The sequence below is a fragment of the Eupeodes corollae genome, chromosome 1 (assembly GCF_945859685.1).
Source record: "Eupeodes corollae chromosome 1, idEupCoro1.1, whole genome shotgun sequence".
In the NCBI taxonomy this organism is placed as follows: Eukaryota; Metazoa; Arthropoda; class Insecta; order Diptera; family Syrphidae; genus Eupeodes; species Eupeodes corollae.
The window spans coordinates 265,385,880-265,411,745 of NC_079147.1; the positions used below are offsets into that span (position 1 = coordinate 265,385,880).

General features: G+C 33.6%; 1 protein-coding gene across 1 annotated transcript in view; it reads right to left on the minus strand.

The window, feature by feature from the left end:
• Positions 1–832: 832 nt before the first annotated feature.
• Positions 833–25,866, minus strand: part of LOC129942470 (protein embryonic gonad) — a 91,682-nt gene continuing 66,648 nt past the window's right edge. The window contains exons 3-5 of the mRNA XM_056051439.1: positions 12,816–12,893; positions 1,924–2,292; positions 833–1,832 (exon numbers count right to left, since the gene is read on the minus strand). Of these exons, the coding sequence (XP_055907414.1) occupies positions 1,314–1,832; positions 1,924–2,292; positions 12,816–12,893 (966 nt within the window). The 3' untranslated portion in view covers positions 833–1,313. The remainder of the gene's footprint in view (positions 1,833–1,923; positions 2,293–12,815; positions 12,894–25,866) is intronic.

Sequence of the window (25,866 nt, forward strand, 5' to 3'; positions counted from 1 at the left end):
CTCGGACTTAGAAAAAAAAAATTAAATTTTTAATTACAAATTACAAATTTTAATTTTTAAAATGAAATTGACGATTTTAAAAATATCATTCAAAATTTCGAAACTATGTTTTCCCTTTGTTTCCGGCAATGTAAACATTATTTATTGAAATATTTGTTTAAATTTGTATTTAATTTAAATAGAAATGGATTTGAATTTTTCAAAGAAAAAATTTAACTCATATAAACCATTATGATTTGTATATAAATAGTGCTGTTTTTTTTTCAAAGTAAAACTTACGTATTTTCTTCGCCCTTAATTTTATTCAAGATCAAAATTTCTTTACCCACATGTAAAAGACCACCTATGGGAAATACTTACCACTAAAACACTTTCCAAACAAGCTCCAAAATAAAATTCGTTTTTATATTCATAAACAAAACATATATATTATTAAATACTATATTTTTCCACACACATTTTTCAAACAAAATCAAAAATTATTTTTTTGTATTTTATTTTCTACATTTTTTAAAAACTTTTATGTTAAGAAAAAAATTCTGGCTAATGTCTTTTAGTTTTTGCTTTGTGAAAATTTTCAAAAAAAAAACTCACAAAATCACTGGTAATTGTTTAAAATAAAAATAATAATATTATAAGGTAAAAATTATAAAATTAACAACGGTCCTTTTGACCAACTATTTACAAAAAATAATTATGTATAAAATAAAAAAGGAATAAATAATTTTATATTCAATAATTATTTTAAGTTTTATAATCTAGAAAATAAATTAATTAGCTAAATTTAATTTCTGTTTTCTTAAATATGAAAATAATAAATCATATCCAAAAATAAAATTATCTAAAACTGTTTATGTTGTTCTTCCATATTTTTTATATAAAAAAAGATTTTTATAATTATTTTACAGTGACTATTTTTATAATTATAATTTGTAAGAAAATTTAAGTTTTTTTGTTTGTTATATCAAAAATATTTGTACGATTTCTGGCACCAATGGAGAATTATCTTTTGTTTTGATTTAATTTTCTTGGATTTTTGTTTACTTTTTTGTTTAGTTAAATATTAAATAAAATTTAAACTGGCTATAATGTCCCTAAAAAGTAAACTATGTTTCTATTTATATCGAGGCAAGAACTGGCCTTGTTTGCAATAACTCATCATTTTTGTTTGTGTATTTATTTATCTATATTTTGAAGCACCTGGACATTTTGTTTTTTAAATTTTTGTAAGACTTCTTTATCCTTAGATCTATGGCACTTTGAACTCCCCAGGACATCCGAGTATTTGAATTATCAAGTTTATATTGAATGTCTCATCCCGACATTGGTTGCGATCGGACCAAAGTTAAGTCCAGCGGGGCAGGTTTTGGAAGGTCTAGAGTACTGGGTGGTGGTGTCGGAGGCGTTGGTTGAGGTGTGGTTCGACTTTGAGATTGAATTTGAGACTTCACTGATAAATCAATTGGCTCGTCCTGCAGGCTAATCGTCGTTGTCGTCGTTGTGGTAGTAGTTATCGGCGGCTGCAGAACTGGTGGAAGAATTGGTTTTGATCCATAGGACGTGGGAAACGCAACGAACGGGCTCATTTTCGAACTTAATGCCTTCGGGGAAAATACTTTAAGTGGCTCAACGGAGGAACTTCGAAAGGCTTTCATGAACTGCCGGTCTTCGATTGGACTATCAGGAACACCCCGAATGCTGCTGTTGTCATCGGGATCAGCCGATGATGCACCTGAATCACTCGGTGAACTCAGACGTGGCTCGGATTTTGTATGCGATATGCTGCCTCCACTCCCACTGCCGTTCAGATATTTGGCGGGTAGGAAGAGGTGCTGTTGGTTGTTGTTGTTATTGTTGTTGTAGTGTTGTTGCGCATGGTGGAGGGGGGTGATGTGAGTGTTGCTGGTGCTGTTGACCGAGAACGGCTGGGGGTGAAAGATTTGCAGTCTTGATAGAGGGATTTGTTTTGTCTTGGTACGTCTGACGTGCCTGCAACTGCTGGTGGATGTGATTGAGTTGTTCCAGATTCGAAGTCATTTGTTGTGAATTGTTGGCCAGTGAAGAGCCATGCTGCTGGTGTTGGGATTGTTGCTCTTGCAAGAGACAATGGATTTTGAACCAATTCGATCGACGGCCATAGCGTGAACCGCTTTTTGACATTCCCACGAGGAGGCATTTTCGGAGGCGACACGCTTTGCAGGCGGTACGATTCTTTTTGTTTATCACACAATCACCGTTGTTCTTGCATCCGGCTATGGCGGAGATGTTGTTGTAGGTTCGACCGAAAAATGACTGCAAAGTGAAAAGAAAAAATAAAATAAGTATAAATAAGATTTTTTAAACTTTTTGTTTGAATATTAATAATAGAAGGACGAATACAAAAAATATGTCAATTTGAATCATTTCCAATGTTTTGAGATCAAAAGTTTGGTCTAAAACGTTGGAATTGGGTATTTATCCAAGAACCCAATTTTGAAAATGATGTCTTCAATGTCAAAAACCTTATTTTAACAATCAAAGCTGTAATTTCGAAAAATCAAAGGAGAATAAAATTAGGTGTAAGCTTTAATTTTTGGACAATATGAAAAGATAAAATGATCTTTGGAAATAATAGCTCTACATTGACCTTCTTTTATATATAAATAGGAAGAATTTATAAATCGTGTGATAATTATGAGATACCTTCATCATTCGAAAAGTCTTTAAATCTTCAAATTAGTTCCTCTTCATTATAAACAAAATCCGCTCTCAAGGTCAATATACAAATTGTAAGAAATAAGCTACACCCAGTTTCTTTTTTTTGTGAACTAATAGTTGCATAGGGTATTACGCCCTTTTTTCCAATACTCAATATACAAAATTAACCTAACACTAATTTTAATAAATCAATAGGTCCAAAGTATACAAAAGCCCGCATTGTTATAATTTTTTCATCATTAATCAGAAAAAAAACAAATATTTATAAAATTGGAATGCGGTCAAATATGCTTCGCTCATATGGGAATATATTAAATAAAACTTCTTTAACCTTCAAAGACTATAATCTATGGTGTTAAGATTATTGTCTTGTTTTTTTTTAAAGCGGTTACAATAAACTTATAGATAAGGGCCATCCCATCATAGACAAGAAAATTTGATTCAGTTTTTAATTTATAGGCGGTAGCTGGCGGTAATTTCTTTAAAGGGTACAAGTTGTAACACCTACAAAATGTTTTTTTCTTTAAGTGTTATTACTTGAGACTTTTTGTAAAGGCATTTGCATGAAACAAGATTTGATCATTAAAAACTATTGGAAACATGAATCTTTAAAAGATAATAGACATTAGGTACCTACCTTCAGATAAATCTTTGGAGTTCTTAGAATTTTATGAAACTGTATTTGATACAAGATTTGAATTATATTTCACACCATTCAAAATTAACATTTTCTTAAACGGTTTTTTAAAGTCTTATTTGATTTATGCTTCTAGTATCAATAGTTAAAATTAAATAAAAACTTAATAAGTTAAGATAAACGACTCTAAAGTTCTGAAAATACTTTCCCTCTTACGGTATTTTTTTTAGACATAATTCAAAGAAATAAAAGAAAAAACCTTTTGGGAAAATATTTGAACTCATATAACACATGAATTTAAGATTTTAATCAGAGACTGTAATTGGATCTACAACATAAATTATTTAAGAGATAATTCTTAACCCTTCAATGATGTGTTTTTAAAATTAAAAAAAAAATGTCTTTTTAAATTGATAAACTAATTTCCACATCTGCTGAGTTTGGAAAACTCACACCTTTGTTGAGAATCTAATTGATCAACGGAGAGCTAAGTGGTTGGCCTGGAGTGGAGCGCGGTTGTATGGAAATAAATAAAGTTATTCAAATAAAAAAACATACAATTAATTTTAAGACCTTTTTTAATTTTCAAAATGACCGCTAGGGGTTGTGCATTAGAATTGAAAATCGTAAAAATCGAAAATTTACCAAATCACACAGATCCGTTGCAGATGTTCTGTATATTCATTTTTTAATTGTAAAAGAATTTTTATGCTTTAAAAACCAACCAAAGTGATTTCTAATTTCCATCATTAAATTAAGAGAAAAACACAAATGGCTCGTCAATAATTTATTTTAAATAATCTTTTTTGGTTTCAACATTCGGAAGTTTTTTTCGAGAAAAGAGTGTGTTCTTTATCAACCCATATCTGTTGCTGAATCCTCGAACTGCTTGGGAGGCCTCGGTGAACCATTTGCCTGCTCCTTCAACTCCTTTTGTGTGGCATGAAAATTTTGACTTTAAATTTTATTTGTTATTGTCGTTTGGCTGACAAAGTTCTTCTGTCATAAAATCCATAACCTATGGAGTTTCATTTAAACAACTTTTCTCTATCTGCCAGAAATCAATAAGTTCGAAATATTCAGCGGCTTCAAAATTAAAGTATCCGTTGTGAGTGAAAACCGGGTCTACTACCTTCTTCAGGTCTTTTGGCAAATATCTTTAGAGTTGAATGGTTTTATGAAAATTTTGAAAAAATGGAAATAAAGACTTGTATTTAATTTCAAACCACATCACAGCATAAACTTAACAAATAAATTGAACGATATGCTGTAATGGCTCTTCTTGTAAAGAAACATAAGCTCTTAAAAAATAGTCAAAATAAAGACAGAAAAAGGAGGCTGGGATGCGACCCACACTGATAACTTCCCATCCCGTCTGTCGATTTGTCTTGCTTAAAAGTTTGTCTATATGTACTCGTATCAATTTTTATCAAATTTGCGTACTATTTTTTGTAGATTTTATTTTTTATGAAAAAACGGACTGTTGGATTTTTATATAAAAATTACTGAATATTAAAAACAATATTTTCTGTAAAATAAAATAAGTTTGAAGCCAATATTTTTAATTTTTGAAAAGCTATTTGAGCCAAAAGTAAATTTTTACCAAGTTTTAGTATTGTTTTTTTTTTAGAGTTTTATTATTTGTAAAAAAACAGTCGATTCGATTTTTTTTATTTGACAAAATGTTTAAAACAATATTTCTTATAAGATAAAATTAGGCGTTTGAAGCCAATATTCAACATTTTTGAAGAGATATTTGAGTCGAAAATCAATTTTTTCCAACTTTTATACATTTTTTTTAAGTTTTTTATTTTTTGTAAAAACTCTGTCAATTCGATTTTTCTCAAAATTTGTCCTAATGTTGTATTATCTCAAAGTTTTTAAAAGATATTTGAGTCGAAAAAAATTTGAGTAAAAAAGCAGTCAATTCGATTTTTTTAAATGTAAGTAAATGTTGACAATAATATTTTTTGAAAGATAAAAGTAAATTAAAGCCAATATCTCAAAATTTGAAAAGATATTTGAGTCGAAAATAAATTTTTACCAACGTTTTTATTTAATTTTTTTTAGGTTTTTAATTTTTGGTACAAAAACTGTTAATTCGATTTTTTCAAAATTTTACTGAATGTTAACAACAATATTTCTTATAAGATAAAATTAGGTTGAAGCCAATACCTAAAATTTTTGAAAAGATATTTGAGTCGAAAATCAATTTTTACCAAATTTTATTAATTTTTTATAAGCTTTTTTTTGTAAAAAAACTGTCAATTCGATTTTTCTCAACATTTTTCAGAATATTAAAAACAATATTTCTTATAAGAAAAAATAAGTTTGAAGCCCAAATTTCAAGTTTTTGAAAAGATATTTGAATCGATATTCAATTTTTACGAACTTTGAGTAGGTAATGTTTAAATTTAAATTTTATAAAAAAAACTGTCAAATGTCAAAAACATTATTCTTCGTTGCACAAAATTGTTTTAGAGATGAAATCATATTTCAGTCGTAATATTTTGGAGGTGACACATTTTTTTTTCAGTTTTATTGATTTATAAAAAAAACCGTTATATTGATTTTTTTCAAAAAGTATACCTGTTTGGTATCACGTTAGAATATATTATATAAAATTTAATTCAAGTCTCTAGCGTTTTTGGTTCGTAAGATATTTAGGGTTAACCAAAATGTTCACCTTTTTTTTAAACTGCTATGGTAAAAAAAAAACATACGGTATTTTCTTGAGGGCCCTTTCTGCATCTTCCTGCCTTATTATCTACATAACAAAATTTATTTGAAGTCGATATCTCTTCTGGTTCTTGAGCTATGGAGGACGAAAAAAACGTCGCGATTGTACGGACGTACGGGTGTACGAACGTACGTACACACGCACGCACAGACATCTTTCTAAAAATCTTTTATTTCGACTCTAGGGACCTTAAAACGTCGAAAAATGTCAAAATTTTCAGTTCGACAAATCGGACCCATTACAATAACTTCCTATGGGAAGTTAAAAATCAAGTTCACAAGCATCTGTTTGCTGAGATCTTGATTTCGTCCATTCTCTTCGAATCTTAATTCTACTGATAATGTTCTAGTGATCTGTGTCATTTATCAGACCATTATCTTGTAAAACCGCTGTTACAAGTGTTGCAGTAGCTCTGCATGATATATTAAATCTATCTCCCACCTTTTCTACATTAAAAAAATATTTGAGATTCGGACCAACTAAAGCAGTGGAGACATTTCTTTTTGGTAATCCTGTTTAAGCTTCAGTTTCAATGTCTTCTTGGGTATTTGAAGGGATATATTCTCTTTCATTGTTATCTATTTGTACGTCGGCCGCTATTTCAGATGTGCTTGAAGTTAAGGGGCATGAATATCTTTTTAAGGGATTTTTGAAACTTGATGGTTTCGGCAACATTGATATTCCCGATCATCATTTTTCTGACAAACCTTTGGTCTTCAAATAGTTTTTCTCCGTCGCTATTCAATTTATTAATTCGAAGCTCAAAACTTGGGATACTCTTCTGCCCTTGGGCGTTTTAAGAAGATCAATCCTTCTTTCATTGAATTTAATAATACTTGTCTTAACTAAAATCTACCAATTTCGGAATTGAAGCTAAGTCATATAGATTTCCATAACTCTTGTACCTGTGAAGTGAAATCTGCTTTTTTGTTGACACTCAAAATTGCAGTGACAGCACTTCTAAGAACATATTAGCGTTAGACATTTGAACGTCCTTGTGTTCCATAATAAATGAGAATGTATATAATATTAATAAAAACAGATAAATTTAACGGGCTATTTATTTTGTAGTTTCAAAAGTATAGGGTTGGAATTTGACTTCTGTCAAAAGTCTGACATTTTCGAAAATGCATTGCTTAACTATCGCACAACGCAAACAAATTTTTAAAATCTACTACAAAAATGGCGATTCTATAAAAGCCACATACAGTGGTTTAAGAGGAGATTATGGATTACATTTATGCCAAAGACCCGAATGTGTTAAATCATCGTATTTTTCAATAATTAATACTGTCTTACCGCGCATTATGGCGCGTTTGTATTTAGATCTACATCCATATTAAGGACAGCTGACATAACAACTGAAACCAGCTGACCATGCGTCGTAGATACGTCGAATGTGTGCTTAAACAACAACGATGGACGGCGATTTTTATAACAGAAGTTTTTTCAGCTACGAAGCACATTTTTCACTTTGTGGGTACCTATGTTAATATACAAAATTGTCATATTTGGGTTTCTGAGAATCTTATAATAATTGAAAAGAGGCCACAGTTGCACAAGTGCACTCTTTGGCCTGCAGGTGTGATTGGATTTTAATTCTTCGAAAACAACGATGGAACAACTGTCACCGTCAATTCGGAGCATTATGGTTATGATATGATAACCAACTCGCTTTTGCAAGAGGCTTTATTGCTAGAGGAATTTCGTGGCCACGTAATTTCTCGACGTGGTGATATCAACTGGCCACCAAGATCATGTGATTTGACAACACTGGACTTATTTTTTTGGGGCTATGTGAAAAAACATGTTTACGAGGGTAACCTTCCACTATTTAGCACTTTAAAACAAACATTCGTCAAGTTATGGCTGTGAGATACCGACCAATGTGTGTCAAAAAGTGGTCGAAAATTACCTCAAGTGAATCGATGCTTGCTAAATAATCTGGTGGTGGTCATTCAAACGCTGCAATGTCTTACACATAATTCCAAAGATCAAAGTTTTTTGTAAAAAAGAAATATCATTAATAAAAATATTTCATATGTGTTTTATTTAGGTTTACTTTTAAAACCGCATGAATGAATAACCCTCTATAATGAATGGTTAAGAATAAATTTTGTTAATTTATTGTATCTTTTAAGGAAGTGTTGAATATACATCATTTTGAAAGAAATGCCTGTCAAAACGAATATTTTATTACTTAAATATGTAAAGTTCAAAAATTGGTAATGATAATGACAATGGAATAATTAAATGCTACGATTAATGGTGTTTTCGGTAAATAGTAAAATTTGAAAAAAATATACTGATACCTTATAAATTCTGTTTTCTGACTTAATTATTTTGAAAACCAATAAAGACTTTGATTTTAGAAATTTGGTTAATTTGTAAAAAAATTAAATTGAGAATTTGTTATAAAATAAAGAAGAAAATTCAAAAACCGAAGTTGCATTTTATAAGCAGGTGCAGGACCATCCCTGCAATTACTTGCACACATTAATAGTTGAGATATGTAAGTCACTAAGTCCTGGTTCTCTACGGACTGTTGCACCACCTAATTTATTTAGTTTTAGAACCTTATAAATACATGCGAAAGTTTTGGGGAAGAAACCGTTTTTTTTTCAAAATTTAAAAACATAAACATAGTAGATACTCAATTTGTAAACTAATAATTCCATAAAAAAAACTGCTTTAAATATCAAGTGCTAGTTTTTGAGGACACCAATGCGCCGCAGAGTCTCTTAAATTCGTATATTTCTTCATGTCCAATAATTTTTTATTCACAAAATCATGAGTTCATTGGGCTCCAAGACAATAAAAAAACAAACAATTCATGAATATATGGCAAATTCACCATCAATTTTAATATTTTGTTTATGCTCTTTCATATTGAATTTCGAATTTCGCAAAATGTAAAAAATATTTATTCGATTCGCGTATCGTTTAAAGAAAGAACTTAGGAACTGCTAATCTAGTCAATGAGCTCAGTTCTTGTGTTATGATATGAATTTTCAATAAAATCGAACAAAATTGTATGTTTATTGAATAAATTTTTATTTAATGTTGAATTAATTTGATTGGAGTCCTAATTATTGGTCTGCTATAATAATAAAACCAAAAATTTACAAATCATAAACAAGTTAAATAAAACAAAAAAAGCAAATTTTACTGAAACTTGACCCATGATATTGTATAACCGAAATGTACACCCAATTAATTAACAATTTTATTTCACCCCCATGTTTTTTTGATGCAAATTAGAATTTTATTTAAATTCTTCCATTCAATCTTCATACGAAATAAAAATTGCTTAAATCTTAAATAAAAATTAAATTTATTTTCTCTTCTATCGGTGGTTTATCTGTCAAAAGTAAATTTATCAGGCTTCCATATAATCTTGTTTCATACAAATTAAATATAAAAATAAAACAACAAAATATCCGAATAACAAAAATAACTAAACCTGCTATACTAATTTTATTAAGTGTGCTTCGTTTTGAAAATACCGATAAATTAAAACGATAACAAACAATAAATGATAAACCAATTTAGAAGACTGACTGCCCAGAGAAAAACCAAATCATAAACAAAAAAAAAAAAAAACATGAAACCATTTAAATTTAAACACGCAATCATTTTGAAGCCGTTAGTTGGGTATTTTGGTTTTATTTTATTTTTATTAGTGAAATACGATGCTTGGCAATTAAAATGATATCAGAATTAATTTTATTTCCCACGGGCTAAGCACTTAGATGCCGCACACACTTAAATGATCCCTCTTAAGACCATCAGCACTGGCCACAGCCAGCAAAGTCCTACTCCAGGCCCACTTTACCATAATGATGCCCGGTACAATACTGCATCATATAGCCACCAAGTCAAGTCAAGCCAGCCAAACCAAAGCAAACTCTTAACCAAACCAAAGCAAACCACCATCAGCAATATTAAATGAAACACATAGCATCAATTCAATGCCATAAAACATGAAACATCATTATTCAAATGTGTTCCACCTCAACCTCTGCATTTTTTGATGGTCCGTGGGGCAGACTTTTCCTGGGAGATGTCAGGTCAGTTGCTGTCGCTGTGGCTGTTTGTTGGCTGATGCTTTGTGTACGCGAGAGACTGATGCGAATGGTCGATCAGACTGTCGGCCATTTGACCGCTGCTCTCACTCTGATCTGTAAGGCCTTAGTCTTAGTTTTAGCCTTTGCCTCAGCCTCAGCCTCAACATGGCTCGGGCTATTCACTTGTCGTGAGATGAATGCCTATGGGGCAGAATGTAGTCATTTCTAATGTAAAAATAATGATTGTATCTGGGAGATACCACTATGATGGCCGGCGGTCCTTGTAGTCGTTTTATATATAGTCGCATTTTGAGCTCCCAATGCTGTATGTAGAAAGATACTGCCTAGGAGACTTGGATGCGCGCATCTTCTGTGAATCATAAGCTAGAATTGCACTGCAGGCGCAAGAAGAGATTTCTAAGATTTTTATCTCTTTGATGGCTATTCCGTTTTGGAATTGTGGAGTAATCTCGCATACACCATAGAAGAAAGTATCTATATGGCCAAGAAGATCTTATAGCTGCTATCGGATTAGTTAAAAATGAAATTCGCACGGGCTGCCATAAGCTAAGTTGAGCTATAAACCATAAGCAAAGCATAGGCCACTCATGCAATTATTTGGAATGTTTTTCTTTTGGGATTTTTCTCACGAACGAAGGCGAACATCAAACTGACTGAATGATGATTTCTCTCTTGTTGATGAGTGACAGAGACCATCAGGCGAATGAGACTTTTTGATTTAAAGATAGATGATGGAAAGATATAAATTTGTGTGTGTAGAAAAGATCATCTAAGCTAAGCTGCTGGAGTATAGATTTAATTTTGATTGACTTAAATATCATCTATTAAACCTGTTACTAATAATAACACCTCTATATCTTATCCATGGCTAATATAACTTTCATCTCAATTCGACATGGTAATATAATAGGAAAATGTAACTTAACTTTGAGTGAGTTGAGTTTGATTTTTTGGTTGCGATTGTAATTTTTCTTTGAAAGAAATAAGTTTTGTGTCTCAAGAAGTAGTAAATGGTATATTTGGCTATAAATTATTGCTACACAGTGTCTACTTTTATGTATTTTTATTAAATGAAACGTTAGTTGGTATTTAACTTGAGTATATGGTCATTAAATATGTCATTAAACTGTCTCGACAATATAGTTAACTGTTTTGTTTAGTTTTTACAGAAGTGATAAAAGTTAAAGGTGTATTCAAATATTTATAAATATTAATGCATTAAAAAAGGGAAAACAAAGAGAAATGTTTGTATTGGATGGAGCAGTTAATTTAATAGAAAATACGACACACATTGTTAATTAAAAAGAGTAAATTTGTGTCTGTAAAATTGTATGCAAAAAATATCTTTATGGCTGGACATCATATTTTTGTATTATTTTGATTTTATTTTAAATTGATTTAACCCGAAGAGAAAGTTTGTTGGAGCTGTGTTGAAATTTGAACATGTTCGGAATACAAATTTGTCCTAAAAAGAGGATTTGGTGGTTAAAAGATTCATTTTCATATTTAAGAAAATAAATGTATCTTCATTTCTTTGCAAAAAAGAAGGAAAATGAACAATAGTATCAGACAAATGGCCGTCATGGCTTAAGTGGTTGATATCTTCAGGAATCCTATCTAGAAGATTTTGAATTAAATTTGTATCATTGTCACAAATGCCTTATCTTTCCCTTGCTTCAAGGAGAAAAGTTTAAAGGTGTTAAATCACAAGAAAAATTTGCTTAATTCTGATAACCTCTGTGAGAAATATTACGAGCAATTAATTTTTCTTCTAGAATTAAGACTGTTTTATTGATTGATTGGCATAAGACTCTAGCCATCTTTCAAGGCATTCACCTCAATATCATAGCTCAATTGCTAACATTTTTCTCTGCAAGATTTGATAAAGCTTCAAACAACAGAACAAGTTGAGTCATATTTCACTACCAGCCCTCAACACTGAAAATGTTTCTTCAATTGAAATGCAAATAATGTTCATGCATTATCTTTAAAAGATTTACGTTTGTATTGAAAGATCGAATCAGACAAACCGACTCTTGGCTTTCGTTAATTCAAAATTGTCCTTCTGACACGTAGACGGTTCTTATTCTTCACATCACATATTTTTCCCAATAATTCAAATTGTTTCACAAGATTCACTATTCCCAGCGCAAACGCTGCGTCACGATGACCACAAATTGTTTAAGTTTTCAAAGTGGTGTGTGCAAAACTTACTCCATTTTAACAATTTCATTCCAATATTAAAACATGTATCGCTGATTTTTTAAGTTGTAAAATATCATAATACGACAAACTGTCGAAAAAGTGTGTTTTTTTTAAATGAAATCTCTTATTGGAAAATGCTTAAGTGCCATATAAAAGAGCTGAGCTGCGAACGTGAAAATGAAATTATGCTCAAATAAAATCTGAATTATCTTCTCCATAAAGATTTTACTGTTCTCGAAACATTTTTCTTAGAAATCAATTTCAAAGCAGCCCAAAGCAAATGCAATTGCATCAAGTGTGAGGAGGTGAGTGGCACTTTCTTAAGCTTGTCTTCCAAAGCCTAAATTACATCCTGTTACTTGAAATGAATAGAAAATACTCTGCAACTGCATTGCCTTTGATCTAAATATAAAATAGTCTTACAAGTAGTAAAAAATATATAACTTACCTTACAGCCTTCACACGTAAACGCGCCAAAGTGAAATCCAGCCGCTGGTTCACCGCAAACTTTGCATAGCTGGTTCATCTGTAACAATAGGAAACAAACAAAAACAAAAATATAAGGAAAAACTATATAAACAGGTTAAAAACATGTATATGCAAAACATACGGAAGAAATAGAAAATTCAATTTATGCAAACGAATCCATAAGTAACAGAATAAAGCCCCAAATGACACATATTTATTGTCACAACATAACCTCAACAATGAGAGCATTCAAAACCGAAACGAACCTATATTCCAAATGCGTACGTTACAAATTTCTCAAGAGTCAAACGAAAAAAAATTGTGCTTCGCTTCCAAATATCATCATAACGACAACGGCTAAACAACGAAGACGCAAACCAAGTCGCCTGAATGAATATATAGAGTGTGCATCTTGAAGAGCAGAAAAGATGCCCAGCTTCTAGCGCTATTGTCGAACAAATAATAAATACAAAATCTGCATCGATAGAGGATGGATGGCCTGGAATAGTCGGCTGGCTGGCCGGCCGGCTTCTATGGCATAGAACTGGACATATGGACAATATAACCAGCAGTGGCTGGCGCGTTGCGTCGCAGAGCAATAAATTTCAACATAAGTATAACAATTTGTTTCAACCCTAGTTTTTGTTGTGCCCCAAGGGAGCTAGTTAGTCAAAGGAAGCGTTGCGCGTTTTAGCTCACTGAGCCGGTAGTTGGTACCTCCGGCTGAGCTTAGACTCCTCTGTTGGTATCCAGGAGGCCTGTATGGAATTGGGATAACACTTTTCTCCTTTCAAATAGAATCAACAATAACAACAACAACAACAAAGCAACAAAACGACACAAAAAAAAGTGTCGCGGCTCATCTGGTTCACAAAAGATGACGCGGGAATTCTTTTGTGGTGGGCATCACCCAGGCGCAGTAGTGTAATACATTTACCGCCTGGTGATGGCAATATAGTTTCAAGCGCGGTTTTGTGCTTCTAGATCTCGACACGCTTGTGGAAAATATTTTGTCATTGGATTTATGGGTGCGCGTATGTTTTTTGTGGTTTCGGTTCTTATTCTTCTTCCATTGGGTCCCCATGACATATTCTCTATAGAGGAGAACAATTTTCCTATCGTAATCTCTCACACTGCGCTGATCTACTCTGCTTCAGGCACAAAGTGTTTTTTTTTTTTTTTAGAGAAAAGAGTATGTAGCTGCCCGATATGAGAACGTGTCGGTCGGGAAGACGCATGGTTAGCAGATATGTGTACTGCTTGCTTTTAATAATAGTTTAACTTTAGAGTGTCTTTTTATGTGTAAGATGGAAAAATGATTTTTCCCCAAGGAATATTGCTGTTTGTTGGCACTTTAAAGTTGAGAGCGAAAAAATTGTTGTAAAGAAAGAAAAGAAAAGATTTGAACCCTTTGATCTTAACCGCGGAAAAAAGTACTTTTTCTTATGGTCTCAGTGAAGATGATATGTGCGTGGATTTTAGATGGACACAACTAAACAGGAATCAAAAAGTTGAAGAGTGTCCTTATTTCCTATTGACAGTTTTTTGATAGTTTCTTTATTTTTAAAAATGTATAATGATTACATCTGTTTCAGAATTGTGTCTGTTTAAAATAGCTTCCAAAAAGGACGTATACACCACAGTGAGATTTTCTGTTTTATTGTCAGTTTTTGTGATTTACGTACGAACATAAATACGAATGAAAAGATTAATCAACTTAACTTTTGACCTGGGACAAATATTCAATGATGTCAATTGGAACTTTGTTCTTTGTTTACGTAACCAATTGTTCAATTTAATCAACAAAATTAACATAAAAGTCTATTTGGAAAATCACAAAAAATAATTCTACAAACCATCTTCATTTACACAACAAAATTTGCATAATGCACCCAATGAATGCATTATTCATAGATAGGTACAGCGCATCACTATTAAAACAAGTGCAACATCATTATTTTCATGCCAACAATATACATGAGCTTTGAAATACCTAAACCTACATTTTTTCAGCAATATAAAGAAATAATCGATATATTAACAATTCAATCGATATCTTAAGCAATAATTTTTCTCTGATGCCATATCATACCTATGTGCGAGTACTGCATGCATCAAGTGTGTACCTATGCAGAGGTAAATGTTTAGTTGATGTTCAATGATAAATGATGGAAATTTGCATTAACAAATATCTAACATTTCAATTGTGAAACATCTTCCAAAGCCCCCATAAGTGTACGAGCTATCCTACTCCCATATTGTATTCGATTGAACAAAGTTGCAACTCTTGTTGCATAAACCTTAATGACTAAATAAATTGAATAAATAAAAGCATGGACATCATAATGACACAGGTGCTTCACCCTTAGCATTATTATACTTTGTACTTCTATAGATTCATATATATCTACATTCAGCTTGAATGTATCTTCATGCAAATAAAAAAGAATGTCACGTGTTGGTTTTCAAGTTCAAAACAACCGGATCCTTTTGTGATGATGCTGCATTTATATCTAAATGTCTACAGAGTCTGGAATAATGTTAGAGGGAAACATTCGCCCTAAGACTATCAATAAGCTTACCTACTCGATGGTCTTTCAGAAAGACGAAAGACAAAGCCTTCGTCGAATTGCAGAAAGTCATTTATTCTATTTACAATTTGGTCAGTTAAACTTGACAATCGAAATACAGCCCACAATGATATTGAAGCCAAAAGGTATTGTGATGGTGTGTTCCCTTGCCTTGACATGAAAGTCACCATCACAATACTCCCAACCAAACAAGAAGAAATAAAAAAGCAAACAACAGCACAACTTCAAAGTTTGATGATACAAATGGACAATTAGCCGCAATCAATCGAATCTGAGAGGGTACTTAGCTCCGAGGAACACGGAAAACAAGTCACAGTTTCGACAGGAGAGGTGGCCACGGAGGCAATAAAATTCAACTGTCTGACATTTAATGTCAGAGACATTAGCCACTCACCCTAAAGTCACCGCTGCCGACGTCCGTCCTTCCGTCGCATCGCGTCGAGTCGCGCCGCCTTGTGCTAACCTGATGTAATTCCAAGACTGAGACTACGATGCTATAGAGCTACCGCGCATCACCACCACCGTATTCTCTGGCTACATCAAAGGCCCAGATAGATAGATAGGTCGAGATAACTTGCTAAGGCCGACTTACATCGCACACCGGCGAGAATTTAATGTCACATCACTGTTATTGCTCTGGCTGATGATGCTGGCTGAGATGGCATGAAACGATGGACAACAGCCACCGGCTATGTTGGCGGTAACTATATATGTATATATTGCTGTAGTTATCGCTTGTTGCATAGGTATATATGTATATTCAACGATCGCTCTGGGAAAAGATAGATTGGTAGATACAAGTGTGACGTGGTTTTTTACCACAAAATAAAAAAAGAAACAGACTAGGATTTGGATTGGTGATTTCGGATTTCGGATCAAAAGTGCTTACATAATCACGTTACCTTTATTTCTATTTATCTCTATTTTATTGTAGGTTAAGTTTCGAATTGTAATGTCTCGACAATTGTTGGCGGACCTTTTAAGATAGGATGGCATTCAAAGAGAAATACCGCCCGAACATTTTAAAATGCTGGACGCAGCAGCTCACAGCTTTATGACTTTTCAATGGATCAACATACAAATTGCAAGGTTTAGTCGGATGAACTTGCTGAAGATAATATTTTGAACTAGTTTTTAAATTAGTATTCAAAAAACTATCACTTGAATAACTGAGAATTGAATAATTTTTACTTTTTGACATTTTTAGTGTGAAATTAAAGGGTGTCTTACAATTATGAGAAAATTTGATGTCATCGACATTTTTGTTTTAGGTTAGGATTAAGAATAAAGGAGGCGTTACTCAAATTTAATGATATCGACACATAAACGTTAATTTGTATTTTGCACTACTGAAAGTATTTCAATACCTCTAGAGAAAACAATTGGACATCTAACAGTAAGGATTAGGAAAGAAATTTGACAAACAACAACCAAGTCAGAAAAAACATATACTCTACTTAAAAAACAAGAATCAAACATGTAACTAAAGACAATTGGAACTTTTTTGCGTGTAAAATTCATGGTTTTATATTTGTCAACATTTAAATAAAGACGACTATTTTTGCAGCATTCCCTGAATAATATTAAATCTTCTTGCAAGAAAAGACAGTCAATATGATCGAAGCCAAGTCATTTATAAATAAAACAAATAGCATAGGACCAAGGTGACTACCCTGTAGGACACCAGAATTCACAAGAAATGAACTTGAACACTCATTACGAAATTTAACACTATAACGTCTATCTTGCAAATATAAGGAGATCCAGTTTATGAAATAGTCGTTAAAACCTTGCTGTGATAGTTTTAAAGATTTGTAAAGATACAATCTACTTGGTCACGTTTTTAAAAACATCTAAACAAAGGGACGTTAAGTGAAACAGATTAGTATAAGTTGAAAGATTTTTAACAAAATTATGCTGCTTAACACAGATAATTGAACTACAGTGAAAAGAAAGGACATTAGCTACGATTGACTCAAACAGTTTAAGTATCAAAGATAGTTTGCAATAAGTCAGTAGTTCATTATTGCGTTTTTAGGACCGTTTTGTGTACTGTTATGAAATAGCTCTTCCAGATAAAAGGAAAGAGCGAGTTAATTAAAAACGTGTTGCAGCACATTTCTTTAAAATGGATTATGGTACACTGTCGGGACTAGGACTGAAACATTCGTCAAGTTGTAGGATACTATTAGGGACACTATCTTTAATTATAACGAAATTGATAGAATTTAAGTGGGGACAATTTAAAACAGTGGTAGATGTGTTAGGAATTAGGATGTGTTAATCTGCAAAAGCATCTTTGAAGTAGTTTGCAAACATGTTCTCAATTTTTCTCGGCTCATTACTATTTGATGTCGAATCAGTCATTAAGTTAGGGTACCCACATGCTTTCTCCAATTAACGAATTTCCAAAAACTATCAGGATTATTTTTAAGGCTTCATTCAATTTTTCGATTGTAGTCCTCATATAGGATGTTAGTCAGTGAAAAGTTGTTTTATTATAATGAACGTCCTATAATCATCATCAGTTCCTGTTTGATTATACTTTATCCAAGCTTTGTTCCCTTTGTTTTTTAGGTTTTTAACGTAAGAATCAAATCATATTGGAACACTCAAGTTTTCGAGTCTCAAAAAGAGTTAAATGAAAAATGTTACACATTTCGTCATTATTTAAGTTACAAAATAGGTGATCCCAATAATAGATAGGACATAATACGTGAAAATATTTTCAAAATTACACCTACTAAAGGTGAATTCTAGTTTGTTGTTATTAGATAGCATATGGGGTGAAGCTGTGTTTAAATTAAGTGCTATGTCTTATGCAGGATAATAGCGATCTTCGTCCACAAATTTGGCACAAATTCTGCTTAAGAGCATTTGGTTTCGGAGAAAAATACCAGATCGAGTGTTTTCCCAAAACGGTTCTTCACACCGTTGAGTTGACTTAAGCCACATGAACACATACCATCTGTTACTAAAAGCTCATTTGAAGATGACGCGTTTATTGGAACAAAGAAGTTATCGTCGTCAATTTGAATCCAATTGAGATTGGGTAAATTAAAATCACCAACAACCAGTACTTCGTCTTTAGGTTACAAAAGTATATAAATACTTTCTATAAAGTTGGTTATGTTTTTATAAACCTCGTTCTTGGAGCTTATAGGTATATATGCTTATAAAATAAATGTCCTGTTGCCATTTTAATTTTCAAGCATAGTCTTTGGATGTCTGTTGATTGAAATTCGTCAAACCTGTAACCTGTGAAAGTATTGTTGATAGCAAAAGAATTCCGCCACCAACGGGGCTTTAATCTTTTGAGTTATTATGTTTACGTCTAAAGACTTGATAAGAAGAGTCCGAGATAGAGTTGTTAAACCATCTTTCCGTCAATATATTGATATCGTGAGGAAGATTGTTAATGTTTTTGTAAACCATGTTGGTCTTTGTCCGAAGTCCATTTACGTTTTGGTAGATTAAAACCTTTTTAAGCTGCTTTGACGGTGGTTCAGCGTTATCTGATACTGACGAAAAGAGTTGATCGACTTATTCATAAATTCATGAACTATTACTCCTTTAGGTCAAAACGATGGTGAATTTAAAACATGGAAAATTCAGTCAGGTGCACGTATTTTAAAGGACGAATACTTAGTAAGCACAGAAAAAAAAAGTTGTCATATTAATAATCGTCGATAGTCAACTTGAAATTTGGCTATATTGTAGCATTAGCTACCAAAATAGCCAATATGACAACCTTAATTTTAAGAATTGACTACTGGATAGTCAATAGAACAATTTTCGATTGTTAATTTTTGGTAGTCAATATGACAACAAAAGTAGTCAATAGAACAACTTCGGTAGTCCATATGACAATTTGGTTGTCGTATTGAGTACCCAAAATTGACTATCGAGATTTGTTATATTGACTACCACAGTTGTCGTGTTGACTACCGCAACTGTCCTATTGACTTCCGCAGTTGTCATATTGACTACCAAAAACCGACTATCGAGATTTCTTATATTGACTACCACAGTTGTCGTATTGACTACCGCAACTGTCCTATTGACTACCACAGTTGTTATATTGACTACCGTGGGTGTCATATTGACTACCGTGGGTGTCATATTGACAACCGCAGTTGTCGTATTGACTACCATAGTTGTAGTGATTATATTAAGTCAAGTGCATTTATAGACAGTGCAAGTTTAGAAAGAACCAATATTTTTTGCCCTTTAACTGCCTCTAGGTGGGACACAATTGGAGATGTTAGTGAAGTAGTTTTGTAGGTGATTTCTGGCAAAAATATGTTTTTCGACACAGCAGAAGTCGAAGAATCCACATCCAGTTGGGCTGTTGAAGAAGATTGTGAGAAATTAACATCATTAGGTGCTGGTATCAGTGGTAATGATAAAGAAGAAATAGATAACGAAGCAGGTACATTGTTCTTAGAGTTATTAAATAGCTTTCATTCGTCTAAAATTTGAGTCACCTATTTCGAAAAAGTAGCCAATAGACTTTTTGCAATTCTGCTGTAATTTTTGGACCTCTAAAAATACTCCTTAGTTCAAACTTAAGCTCAAACTAGGACGTAATGTCAATTAAAAAGTTTTGTTTGTCAGCCGAACATTAAGAATAATGAATTCCTTACTCAATTTTGTTTTTCTTAAATATTTTGGTATGTAAAAATTTAAGCCGGTATCTCCCTTTAAGAGCGTCCTTTTACAAAAAAAATAAGATTTGATATTGGCTCATATTTATCGTACTCATTGATCACACTAAGCTCTAGGCTTAACATAACTTATAAGAAAAAGCTTGACATTTTGACCCAACCACACGTTCTTCACAAAGTTCTTAAAGATTTCCCAAACACAAAATTAAATAAGTAAACACAAAGATGAATAGACCTTAACATTATTTGTCACATATTTGTCCTCGTCACTGGCTTTTCAGCGGACAACCTGCGACCCAACTCAGCCTCTCTGCTCTGATGCTACTGTTCTTATGCGCCACAATACGATAATAATGATGATCACTGTGACTCTAATGGTCTCAGTGGAGCAATTTATTTTATCTTCGTCTTCGTCGTCTTTGACGATGATGGTGATAGCAATTTGCTAGTTATAATTAAATCAGCTGTTTTTCAAACGTTACCCAAGCCAAGAACGTTCTACATCAGTCCTCAACGAAGCCGTGTAGTATAAGTTCGATCATATTCTCTGGCGGCGGCCGGCGCATTAGTTGGCTGCCAAACTGACACAATATATCAAAATAACAACACATGCAATGCACTGCGCGCTGCACTGCTCTGCATCGTGCATACGAAAGTAGGTGGCATGATTGTAGAGGCTAGACGCCAGCAAAGTTTCAAGCCAAGGAAAGTGCTTCTTGGTGCAGTTCGAATATCCACGATCATTGCAATGATCAAGTAGTAGTTATACTATGTTACACAAGCTAGCTAACTCAGACTAACCTGTGATATCGTTTTGAAAGCGAACCCGATGTTTCCAACATATGCGCTATACACCATCAGGACAGGACAGAAGAGGTGCTTTTCCAGTGCAAACTCGAAGAGCGACGACGACGAAGAAGCAATGCTGGCGGCCACTTGGCGGCACATCAACTGACAGACGGTGGCATTTGGAGCTCTAATTCTTGTCGGCGCAGCAGCGCAGCGGCGCGAGATCACAATTGTTGTGACAGAAAAGTTTAGCCAACTTAAAAATACAAAACTAAGAAGCTCGCACACAATCAGCCACAGATGAAGGATTGAAGGTAATTTTTCATTTGATCACCTTTTGCCAGTGATCGCTGCGATAGATCTCTTTCAAGATTTTTCTAGCAGCTACCTAATGCGCCTCTTCGCTTATTATTATTAGTCTAAGTCTCTGTGGCCGCTTATGTCGGCCTTTCAATTACGTTACGTTAACATTTTGCTGTAGTTTTTGTCTGTTTGATATGGTGTTCGCTTTTGCGGTTTTGGTTTTGCTGTAGAACCGATCTTCTACTTCAGATCGCACAAATCGGACTACTTTACCAATGGGTTCTGTTGTTTTTTGTCTGTCGGTTTGTTTTTTAAACTGGACGGACGACGAAGACGACGACGATATTGTGGTTACCTACAGTGTTGTTTGATTCGATGGCCGATTCCGAAGTTGTCCCTGTCACTTTAGGCTCTCGCTGGCTGGCTGGCTGGCGCACTTGCCCGAAGCTAAAAGGGGCAACAAATTGATGGTTTGCATGTTGGTCATTTGTCTTTCAAGTTTGAGGTGAAATGATCGTCGCATATTGCTGGTTTGAATTTAATTAAGTATACTTATTGAGAAATTAAGTACACCGTTCGGCTCGTACAATCACAGAGACATAGATCGGAGGAGGGGGGTGGACGGCCGGACCAGCAGCGGTGGCGTGTACTCAGTCAGTCAGGTATGAAGATTGTGTGTGAGTTAAACGAAACAAAAATAATCGAAACACTTCAAGTGATATAGTTGTTGTTTTTTTTTTGTCATGTTGGGCAATGAGGAATTTAATTTAAGAAACATCGAACCTTGAGTGTTTGATTGATTGTTTGTCTATGTTTGATGAAGTCGTGAGAATAGTGTCAATGTGGGGTCTTTTTTAGTTGTTTTATGCTCGTATTATGTCTGAATCAAATTTGAGATGACAGATAAGTGGATAGCACTTTGATTCTACAGAAAATGTATAAAATCATAAAATGTGTGAAAATTTGATTTTCTGAAGTTCTTGTGTTTCTTATTTTTTGACATGACGTGAATTAGTGGTGACCATTTTTGGAAAAATCAGTTTAATAATTCACTGAGCAATATTTTAACCTTTTTAAACACTTTCAAAAAAAAACTTAGTTAAAAGAGAATGTCAAAGCAGTTGGTCCTGCAATTTTGTATGCAATATTTATTTTTGTACCATGACCTATCAGCCTGTCAATTGAAATAATTTTTACTGTCAAAACCTTAGAAAAATTAACTTGTGATTTTTTTTCTTCACAAGTCTTATTGGCTGTTCCCTTGGAACAACTTAAATACCTGTAATTTGTAAGAGCATTTCGTTTATAAAGCTAATAAATGTTAAAAAAGGAGCCAAGTTAAGTTGTTTACAAAAAAAACCTGAGAGTAGTAAGTTTGCCATGAAAAGTAATGATATTTTTCTAGAAATATTGCAACTTATAAATTGCGTGCTAACCTTGCAACTCTTAGTAATGATTGATATTTGAACTATAAAAATTATATACTGGCTAGTATCGGATTTTTCAATAAGAGCGCTACAAAAGTTTTTGTTAATAAAACAAAACGGTTTTGGATATCAATGAAATTCTTTATTCCTGTCAAAGTATACGTTCAATGCCAATATATATGAAACTCGAATTCTTTTGCATGGCAACCACGGGCATGTTTGCAGAGGTCCAGATGCTGAACCCAATTTTTGACGGATTTCAAGCATGAATCGGCTGCAATTTCACGTTTGATATTTGTACGAAGTTAATCATTCGTAGCTGTCTTGTTAGCATATACTACAGACGGACTTGACGTAGCTCCAGATAAAATAGTTCAACGGCGTCAAATCGCACGACCGACGTAGCCAACTGGACCATTTCGTAAGATATCACATTCTACAAACATTTTTGTTTCCAATAAATTGATTGTGACATTCGGTGTGTGGCTTGTGGAGCCGTCTTTTAAACTTATGTCCTCCAAGTCCATATCATCCAATTGAGGCCAAAAATGTTCGGCTATCTTTGAACGGTAGTGGTCCCCCATTCACAGTAACGTGCCGGTCCTGGTCATAGCGGAAGAAGTAGCTACTCAGCTAAATTCACGAACGACGCTTCTGGTGGTCAAGCAGCTTCAGTTCAAATCTTTTAAGGATTTAGGCCAAGATGCTTTCGCAAACCTCCTCACAACGACGTCACAAAGATGCCCAACGTTTGAGAACGACATATGAGAGACTTATTTAGGCTTTCTGCAACTGAAGCCTCAGCAGCAATATTACCGACACTGCGGCCGCTTTTTTGGCTCTTTTGCAGGGGAATATTTTGTACTGTGCCTGTGGATTCAAAATTTTTCACTAGACGATGATCTCGTTGTTTGCTGTCTCTGTCGCTCTACTTTTGTAGCGCCTCTTTTGAAAAACCAAACCATGTACATTGAACTAAAAAAAATAGTTTTCTTAGTGAGGCATCAGTAATAAGAATCGAACTTTTACTTGTGGTCAAACTGTTGCAAATTTTGCTAAAGTAATAAAGTGACTTAACGATATTGAATAGGATACTTTATTTTCTTAAGCTTTACCAAAGTCATTGTTTCTTTAAAACGTTATTTTTTTAAGAGCCATTTTCAATTTGTTTTAAACTGAGCTTTTATTCGATAACCATCGACATTTAAGAAAAATTAATAATTTTAGTTCTTCAAAAACAACAATAATATTTCAATTTTTACGTGCTGCTATCTATTTTATTTAGTTTCTTGACTTTTTCTTTAATTTCACTGTACTGTTCCATTTAACCAAATGATCCCCAACTCGAACTATTACCCTGATAACCTACAATCTATATATAGCGAGCTTCTAATTATGATCACTTCATATATTCTCTATAACCATCCGAATGCTGTTCGTATCCGGTTAGATATTTTTGAAATAAAAGAAACTTGCAACAAACTATCAAGTTTTATGCTCAATCATCATCAAAATAGACTCACAATAATAATAGTAATATTCCACAATTCTTCTACTCCCCTTCTTCTTCCTCCCGTTGATATTTCAACAAGTCTTCTAAAAGCTATAGACTATATAGAACCGGCCACCCAGATTTAACATTAGTGTTAAATTCTATAGTGCACCAATAAAACGAAGCGCACAAGCTCCACTAATGATCCCCAGCACAAAATAGAGTTTCTCGATCATTTCTAGAGATTTTTTTACAATCTCAAATCATCAAAGGCATATAGATATACCAATGTACCTTCTATCTGTTTATACTCCATGCCAGTGAATCAACCAGCTCCAGCGTTATTATAATTGTCCAATTATCGGAATAATTCCCTGTGTGATGTTGGTGGTGGTTGCTCTAGAGAATTGTCAAGCGCATTAAAAAATTAATTATTATTATTGGCATTGGAATAATATCCATGGGGTATTGAAATGGGCATTTATTTTCCAAATCAGGAATATATGGATGAATATCATTTTTCACATCAGATGGGTTAAGTATAACAAGCTTTAAAAAAAAGTTAAAGGTCCTTGAAACATACCAAATTTAGCAACCCTAAGGACAAGAAGCCTCAGTCTGTCATGTTAGAGTAATCGATTTGGTGTGTTGGCTACCATATCAACAACAACCAAAAGTAACTAACTAACTGATGATTGACGCTGCAGTCTGGCTACTAATTTGCAACAGTTTCCTCATAAAGCAGAAAAATTAATCACGATACCATATCACGATATGTGTATTTTAATTGAGTTCACTCTTTGACTGCTGAGGCAGGGCTGGATTGCAATTGTAGATGCCTTGTAACATGTTAAAAAAAGGTATCAAAAATATTAACAAGGTTGCCAAAAGTTGATCTTTTAGACATATGCTTATCGTATCAAAACTGTGTTTCAATATTATTTCCTTTGTTATGAATTTGTAGCCAAATTTTGCAGTGCAAGGTTTCATAATAAAGGTCATCTTCACTTCTTATTTACTAAAGTTTGTGCTACAGTAATGTGTAAACTAGAGCCATCGAGAGAATCTAGATGTCTCCAGTTTCACGCTCCAAGTTGAGTGAGGTCTATTTCCACTTGCTCGCGCCACCTGATCTTTGATCTTCCTCAACTGGGCTGCCCTGTTCGAAGACTTTTCGGACCGGAGCATTGTCATTTGATTTTTACGCTTCTGGCTAAATCTGCGTTGTCTTCCCTTCCACTTCCCTTCTATTTATACGGAAAATTAAATCTCGCGAAGAACTTTTCTCTCAAAACGACCCATGGTGCTTTCATCCGCTTTTGTCCTAGTCTATGCTTCTGGACCATATAGCAGGAAGGGAATGATGAGAGTCTTCTATAGCGACACTTTGGTGCCTCGAAAGAGGGCTTTAATTCTCAATTTCTTTCTTAGCATCAAGAAACAGCGGTTGTTAAGAGTTATTCTTCATTTGATCACAGCGCTGGCGTTGTTTTCTGCGTTAATAGCGGAGAATAGGTAGACGAAGTCCTTAACTACCTTAAGGTTACGTCTGTCGATGGTGACGTTTTGACCTAGACTTTCTTTCTTGATGACAGTATGAACTTTTGATTGCCCTCATTAACAGTTTAACCCATTATACCACCTCTTTCTCAATGCTTGGAAAAGCATCATCGACATCACGCTGAGTCCTCACGATTATGTTAATTGGACAGACTTTTGAAAGATAGTGCCCCTAGTGTTAAATAGGAAGATCTGCACTATT